The 8389-nt window shown below is 47.8% G+C and overlaps 1 protein-coding gene and 1 long non-coding RNA gene across 4 annotated transcripts in view; one reads left to right on the top strand and one right to left on the bottom strand.

Moving 5' to 3' along the window:
- Positions 1-512: 512 nt before the first annotated feature.
- On the bottom strand, positions 513-8318 carry LOC143267871 (uncharacterized). The gene is made up of 2 exons (XR_013043515.1): positions 8178-8318; positions 513-6878 (listed from the first exon to the last, which is right to left on the bottom strand). It is a non-coding gene; the product is annotated as an uncharacterized LOC143267871 (long non-coding RNA).
- Rcor3 (REST corepressor 3) overlaps positions 7604-8389 on the top strand; it is a 41481-nt gene continuing 40695 nt past the window's right edge. For 2 of the 3 annotated variants that reach the window (XM_076548229.1, XM_076548231.1), the window contains exons 1-2: positions 7607-7955; positions 8203-8259. In XM_076548229.1, the coding sequence (XP_076404344.1) occupies positions 7784-7955; positions 8203-8259 (229 nt within the window). In that variant the 5' untranslated portion in view covers positions 7607-7783. Of the gene's footprint in view, positions 7956-8202; positions 8260-8389 lie in introns of all 3 variants that reach the window. The other variant, XM_076548228.1, reaches the window with a different exon arrangement.

The following is an 8389-nucleotide window of genomic DNA, read 5'->3' as shown; positions in this document are numbered from 1 at the left end:
TTCCCCATCATAATGATAATGGACTGAACCTAAGAAATTGTAAAGCCACCCCAATTAAATGTTTTATAGGTGTTGCTGTGGTCATGGTGTCTTTTCACAGCAATAAAAACCGTAACTAATCTGGGCAGTGGTGGCGCATGCCTTTAATCCCAGCACTTGGGAGGCAAAGGCTGGCAGATCTCTGAGTTCAAGGCCAGCCTGGGCTAAAGTGAGTTCCAGGAAAGGAACAAAGCTACACAGAGAAACCCTGTCTCAAAAAAAAACAAACAAACAAACAAACAAAAAAACCCCAAAAAAACAAAAAACAAAAACTGTAACTAAGACAAAGACCTTTGTCGGTTTCTTTTAGCTATTAAGATTGTATGGGTGAGCTGGCATGATGATACTTACTAACAACTGGGAGACAGAGGCAGGCAGGTCAAGAGCCCAGGGCCATACCTGGATATACAGTGAGTTCAAAGCCAGTCGTGGGTAACGAAAAATCCTATCTCAAAAAACAAGCAAACTAAAAAAAAAAAAAAAAAAAAAAAAAAAAAAAAAAAAAAAAAAAAATAAAAAAACAAGCAAACTAAAGGTTATTTGCTTGCCACCATCTTGTAAATAAACAAATAAATAAATGGAGGGGCAAGGCAGATTGAACCCAACATGAGCTGGCTCAACCTTAGGCCATACTTCACAACACTGTTTGACTGTTTTCGTAATTAAACTTATACCAAGATAAACATTTCTGAATAAGGCAAGAGAATTAATAAATTCTTTGGCAAAATTTGAAACAGAAAGGGAATCATTTGAAAACTGGGTAAAATGAAAACACAGGACTTCTATTCTTTCTATAAACCTCCAGGAGCTGGCGGTTCGAGGTGCAGCCCATGATCGCTGTGGTGCGGCGTTAGTTTGTAAAATAAGCACGCAGACACCACTCTCCTCTTCCATTCTACTTCTGAAGTTCTGTTACGGTTCTTTTAAATTGGTTGTTATTTTATTTACACTCTAACAATCTGTTTTATCTGTTAGTTGAATCTTTAAACATGTATTCCCTAAACAGTAACATATACCCATGGTAAAGAGTCCAGCCATAAAGAGTACACAAGAAAGACCCCCTTTCATCCCAGATCCTGGCACATCCTCCTGAGGTAACCAGTTCTTACGTACTCTTGAAATATTCTGAGTATATGTGGTTAGCTATACATACATATTTAGTGATACTTTATGAAGGACACACACATGTAGGAATGCTATATTACTATTTGCACACTGACCTTGTGCGTGCACCCTCATGTGACAGCAGGTAGAGGCCACAAGACAACCTTAGGCATTATGTGTTTTTATTATTTTAAATTATGTGTTTATATTTGCGAAGGCAGTGGCCAGAAGTGTCTGGAGCTGGAGTCACACGTGGTTTTGAGCTATCTGATTTGAGTGCTGGTAACTGAATCCTGGTGCTCTGGAAGAGCAGTACATGCTCTTAGCCCCTGAGCCATGTCTCGAAACCACTACAGATTTTTTGAGACAGGGTCTCTCACTTGTCTACAGTTCCAGTCCACCAGGCTGGCTGACCGCTCTTTATGTGGGTTGTGGGGCTGATCTAAGGTCAATAGAACTATTTACTGGCCGAGCTATCATCCCAGCCCTGCACACTGATTTTCCACTTAAAATATTTTCAAGATTTGTCTACATTTGATATAAGCAGGTATGCTTCACTGTTTTTGAAAAGATCTTACATTCCATATGTGTGTTGTTTTTAAAAAGCTAAAAGCCTTGCAGACAGGCATGGTGGTGCATGCCTTTAATCTCAGGACTACAGCCCTCGAACTGTGAGCCAAAACAGACCCTCACCCTTCAGCTGCTTTAGTTGGGAATTTTATCATAGCTAGGAAAAAATTAACACCTCAACTTTTATGCGCGCGCGCGTGCGCGCGCGCGCGCGTGCGCGCGCGCACACACACACACACACACACACACACACACACACACGGGGTGGGGGCGGGGAGGGCTCAAACTGTTTCAAAAATGTAGTCATTTATTTTCTGGAGCTTTTTGTTTCCATGAAAACGTTTCTGGAGTAGACTCACTTTTACTGTATTTCTTCCTATTTCCTTCTCGGTCCACTGCAGTGGAACTGCTCTTATCCAGACAACTCGTGACCTCTTTCCTGTGCAAGCACTTGAGGCCTATCTCCTGGACTTCTGGTCATTACGGGTCTCTTCAGACCTCTCTGTACGGTTTGAATAAATGATGTCCAGTCATCTTCAGATTCCCCTATGTCCTCAGGCCTTTGAGGATTCCTTTGCCTTTTGATCTTTCAATGTTGGTGCTCTTGGTTTTTGCTTTCTACTTGCCCTTCCTGGGATCTGTTAAGTCTTGCTGTGATTTAAATGTGCTTCTTTGAGATCCATTATGCTGGAAACCCAGTGCAATAAGTAGTATTGAGAGGGCTGGCCCCTCAATGAGGTGATTAAGTCACAGGCTCTGCTTTCATTGGCAGAATTAGTGTTCCTATGAAGCAGAAAGCCCTCACTGGACATCAAACATACTAGCACCTTGATCTTGAACTGTTTTCTAACTGTAAAAAACAGTTTATACTGTTTGCAAATTACCCAGGCTAACTGTTATAGTAGTGCAAATAGAGTAAGATTGATCTCAAGACTGATTAGCTACAATCAACCCCTAAGAAATCCCTCTCCTGCTCTGATCTCAATTACACATCCAGCTGCATGCTGGCTATCTCATTAAGCACCCAATACACCCCAAAATAAACTCACCTTGTTTCTCCTGAAGTTGTGAACTATGAAGTGTTGTTTACCATCTCAGTGGCTGACACAGTCACCCACAAACCCAGCACCAGCTCACCTTCATTCCATTTTACCCCAGCTCAAGTTCCCAGACTGTGCTCATCCCACCTACTGAGTGTGTCTGTCTGGCCTTCCTCCAGTCTTGCTACTATTGCTACAACTCCAGCCTCATTTATTGACCACTTTAATAGTCAGATCTGTCAAATTCCCATTTCCCCTCTAAAATACTGATTGGATCCAATGGCTCTTCTGCTGAGACCTCTCCGATGGTTCTTTATCTGTAGGGTAATTTGCCTAACCCTCTGTCTATTATTGTAAGAGGCTTAATGTGGCTCAGGCATTGTCTGCTCTGAGTTCTCTTCCATTCCAGGAATACCCAACTATTTTTAGTTCTCTGGTATAGTATCTGAACTCAGGGTTTGCTCTTTCCTATATTATTTTCTGTACCTAGAATGCTTTCTTTACAAATTATGTTGAAATACTTTGGGTACTGTCTTTTATAACAAGGTCCACAATCAATTTTTTTTTTTTTTTTGTTAAATGCACTTATGTGGGCCATGTGTGTGCCTGGTGCCCTCAGAATCAGAAGAGGGCGATGGCTCCCCTGGAACTGGAGTTATGGATAGCTGTGAGCCACCATGCAGGGTGAACCATCTCTCCAGCCCTTTAAATGAGGAAGTAACAAGGATTTTTTTTAACACATGAGTATTCAGTTGCCCCAGAACTATTTATTACAACCATCATTTTTTCCTACTTGTCACTGGTTTACTCTCTGTCCTTATCCCAGTTCTGTGGCCCAAGTTACACTTTAGGTGCCACCATCTTGCTTTTTAAGACATGGTCTCTAGAACTCGCCAATTAGGCTAGGCTGGCCCGCTAAGGAGCCCCAGAAATTCACCTGTCTCCACCTTGCCCAAGCCACAACAGGCTTGGTTTTTTCACATGAGTTCTGAGGACTGAATTCAGGTCCTGTTTGCATGACAATGACTTTATTAACTGGGATTCCTTCCAAGGCCTATACTTTTTTGTTTTTTTCGAGGACAGGATTTCTCTGTGTAGTTTTGGTGCCTGTCCTGGGTCTTGCAATGTAGACCAGGCTGGCCTCAAGCTCACAGAGATCCACCTGGCTCTGCCTCCTGAGTGCTGGGATTAAAGGCGAGGGCCACCACCGCCTGGCCCCAAGGCCTATACTTTTTAAAATTATTAATAGCTGATAGGATAAATCCTCCAGCTTTACTGTCTTCTAGATCTGTGGTTTTCAACCTTTTTATGTAGTTCCTCATGCTGTGGTGACCAGAACATTTTTGTTGCTACTATATAACTGTAATTTTGCTTTGGTTATGAATCGTAAATATCTGTTTCCTGATGGTCTTAGGAGACTCCCATGAAAGTGTTGTTCGACCCGCCAAAGAAGTTTTGACCCACAAGTTGAGAACCACTATTCTAGATTGTCTTGGCTGTCTTTAACCTTTACATTATTCCATTTAAATTTTAGAATGAGTTAGCCAATTTACACACATATACACACAACCTGCTGGGATTCATTAAGATGAGATTAGACACATAGATTCCTATGGGGGATCTGATCACTGTAAGCATTCAGTTGGTATTCTTTCTCAATAGCATTATTTTCAGCAGAGTTCTTGGGTGTCTTTCCCAAGACTCATTCCTAGATGTAACATGACAAGTCATCCCAAAAGCTAGTGGATCTTAATCCCTTGGCCTTCTAAATGTTGTATTATTTGAAACGAAGGTCTGTCTATGTCCTGGCTTCTTCTGAAACCAACATAAGCACCATGCAAGTTAACCTGCTGCAGGATGTCTTTCTGTATGCTATGAATATGTTGCTCTGATTGGTTGATAAATAAAGCTGCACTGGCCTATGGCAAGGCAGCTTAAAGGCAGGCGAGAAATCCAAGAGAGAAGAGAGGAGGGAGACGCCAGCACCACCAAAGGAGCAGCAAGATGCCAGCAGACTGGTAATGCCACAGCCACGTGGCAACTTATAGATTAATAGAAATGGGTTAAGTTATAAGAGCTAGCTAGCGGGCTGGAGAGATGGCTCAGCAGTTAAGAGCACTGGCTGCAATTCCAGAGGACCCAGGTACAATTCCCAGCACCCACATGGCCACTCACAACTGTCCAGTTCCAGGGGATCTGATACCTTTATACCAATGCACATAAAATGAATTTAAATAAATTATTTTTAAAAATGGAGAGAAAATTTGTGCAACATTAAAAAAGAAGAGCTAGCCAGCAAGAAGCCTGCCATAGGCAATACAATTGGTAATTAATCTAAGCCTCTGAGTGATTATTTTATAAGTGTCTGCAGGACCACAGGAGCTGGGGGAATGGAGAAACTTACAGCTAAATTAGCCAATCCTCAACCTTTACCTTATCTTTGTGACTCTGAGAAAATGTTAAAATAGGAAGAAAAAAAAAAAAACTTAAATACTGCCAACAGACCAGTACCTTCCACCCATCTCGATGGATATCACTAACTCTTAAAGCTCTCTTCTCCACCCGGGTGCTCACTTTCCTAATCACTTAGAAGAGGCATTCTCAGGTGAGACAGTTGATTGGCTTGATCAGTTTGGGAGGCATCCAGGCAGTGGGACCAAGGCCTGTGCTCATTGCATGAGTTGGCTGTTTGAAACCTGGAGCTTATGCAGGGACACTTGGCTCAGTCTGGGAGGAAGGGACTGGACCTGCCTGGACTGAGTCTACCAGGTTGATCGAAGTCCTCAGGGGAGGACTTGCCCTGGAGGAGGTGGGAATGGGGGTTAGGCTGGGGGTAAGGGGAGGGGGTGGGAGGGGGGAGAATAGGGGAACCCATGGCTGATATGTAGAACTGAATGGTATTGTAAAATAAAATAAAATTAAATTTAAAAAAAAAAAAAGAGGCATTCTCCAGGTTTTCTCCCTAGGGCTCTCTCTTCTGTAATGTCCTTATTAGCTGTTGAGAAACCATTTTAAGGTCCATTATTATCATCCTTCGGAGTCAGGCAAGCTTAAGATTTCCTTTTCTTGAGAAGCAAAACAGGAATTTGCTTTCCTTAAACAACGTGCACGCACACCCCTTCACCCCAAGTTCTTTCCCCAAAGGTGAATGTAGCCACCTTTGCTCTGTCCTTTTCTATATTCCAATAGAACCATTTTACTTCAAATTGAAATGAAATTGTCACAAAGGCCCTTGATTCTTCAGTGTTTTGATTCTTAGTCTATATGCAGATTTCTTTCCACAGAAAATGCATGGACAGTGTTGCAGAGTCGGGGTGTCAGAAAGCTTGCCTATCAAGAGGCCTCGAGTGTTTCCTCTCCATCGGGTCTGGCTTGTGTCCCAGGAGCAAAGGGGCTGATGCTACAGGACTGAGATGTGTCACGTTCATTAGAAGCCAGAACACAAAAACCAAAATATCAATGTACCATTCACAACGAAAAATGTAACTGTCCAAGGCAATTGCTATTCATTTGTCCATGATGTTTCTCCTTGCAGAAAATAAAAATCATGGAATTAAAATATTCTTCAGGAATGTATTTGTTTAAAAAGTGGTTAATTGTGATTTAAATAAGTAATGGACACATAAGGCTTCCAAAGAGAAATTCAACTATTTCCATTACCAGAACCAGTTTCTGCACCTGGGCAAAATTCTCCCTCCTTTAGACATGTAACCTGCCTAATTGTATCCCAGCGTTTTCTTGGCTGAATTCTTCAGTAGATACATTATTTCTCGGTTACGGAATTCTCAAGAACAGTTTTTGACCTTCAAAAACTATTTTACTGTTGTTCCCAAATTCTGCAGGACACACACCTACAGACAGAAAGGCTGACACAAATAGCCCTCCAAGGCCAGGCAGCATGTCATAAAACAGATACCCTTAAATCTGGTGAAGAAATGCAGATCAGCCGAGTCTACCCAGCGAATCTTCTTCCAGCTGGATGGCAGCTGGCCTCTCCTGTCTGCAGCAGGACTCTCTCAAGAACCGCTCCAGGCCACTACTTCAGGCCAGCGTCGACCCAGATGCACTCACTGGGGAGGGCAGGGTTCGGTCCTCATTTTATTTCTCCACTCACGGCATTCACTTCTTAAACAGCAAAAGAGAAAAAGCAAAGTGGAAAGTCTGTCCCCTCAGTCCCTCTTGACCTCATTACAGAGATGAGCTGCCTTGCCAGGTCGTTAGGGCCAGGTCTCCTCGCATCAGGTGGGACCCGGGTTCCGGGGTCGCCGTGCAAGGGCCACTAGGAGACCAGAGGGAGTGAACGCGGCCCGCCACCAACCCGAGGCCGCCATCTCCTCCTCACCCGAGTAGCCGCCAACCTGAGGCCATCGTCGGCCGCTCGCCCCGGGAGCGGCCGCCACCCCCGGCCGCTCGCCCCGGGAGCGGCCGCCACCCCCGGCCGCTCGCCCCGGGAGCGGCCGCCAACCCCGGCCGCTCGTCCCGGGAGCGGCCGCCACCCCCGACCGCTCGTCCCGGGAGCGGCCGCCACCCCCGGCCGCTCGTCACCCGGGCAGCGCCCGTCTGGGGCGGCGGACGCCACCCAGGCCGCGCCGGCCTCAGCTGGCCAACGTCCTTCCGCTCGGACAGGGCAGAGTAGGGCTCGCTGCCCTCCGTGCGTCCTAGCCGCGAGGCCAGAGCCCCGGCGTCGCCTCTCGGCCGCGAGCGGTCGTGCGCTCGCGGAACCGGCCGGGGACGCGCAGGGTCTCGGGTCTCCAGCCGGAACCTCCCAAGGGCGGGGAGATCGGGGCCGCCCCGCGAGGAGCGCGCGGCCGCGAGGGGCGCTCGGCCGGCCGGGTGGCGCGGGGCGGCGGCGGCGGGGGAGGGGACAGAGGCGGGGCCGGGGCGGGTTGTTGTGGGGCGACTGCGCTACGGCCCGACCGGGGCGGTGATGGCGGCTCCATATTAACACCTCCTCCTCCTCCTCCGCGCTCCCGCCCGCGCCCGTCAGCCGTCTCCCCCTTCCCTGACGCCACCTCTCCCCCTCCTCTACCATGCCCGGCATGATGGAGAAAGGGCCCGAATTACTGGGGAAGAACCGATCGGCCAACGGCGGCGCCAAGAGCCCGGCGGGCGGCGGCGGCGGCGGCGGCGGCTCCTCGGCCAACGGCGGGCTGCACTTCTCGGAGCCCGAGAGCGGCTGCAGCAGCGACGACGAGCACGGGGGTACCTCGCCGCGCTCCCCGCCCCGCCCGCCCGCCCGGCCCCCTCCCCGCGCCCTCCTCCCCTCGGAGCCGAGCCGCGGCCGCCGGAACTCCCGGTGCCGCCGCAGCCCCGCGACCCGCGCCTCCCCGCCCCCACCCGGCCGCGGCCTCGCCCGCGCTCCCGCGGCTTGAGAGCCTCCGCCTCGCCTTTCCCCGCGCCTCTCCGAATTTATTATCATTTTACCATATTTCTTGGCATTGCTTTGCAGATGTTGGGATGAGAGTCGGAGCTGAATACCAAGCTCGGATCCCTGAATTCGATCCAGGTAGATATATTTGCTCACAGGAAAAACCCGTCTCTCTCCCTCTTTTTCCCCATGCTTGCTCTGGGGTGGCCGGCATCGGAATGGGGCAGTTACGGATGCGGGTGTGGGGAGCACCAAGAGAGGGCTGGGC

The sequence above is a fragment of the Peromyscus maniculatus genome, chromosome 11, assembly GCF_049852395.1.
Source record: "Peromyscus maniculatus bairdii isolate BWxNUB_F1_BW_parent chromosome 11, HU_Pman_BW_mat_3.1, whole genome shotgun sequence".
Lineage (NCBI taxonomy): Eukaryota > Metazoa > Chordata > Mammalia > Rodentia > Cricetidae > Peromyscus > Peromyscus maniculatus.
This window is presented reverse-complemented; position numbering and strand designations above follow the sequence as displayed.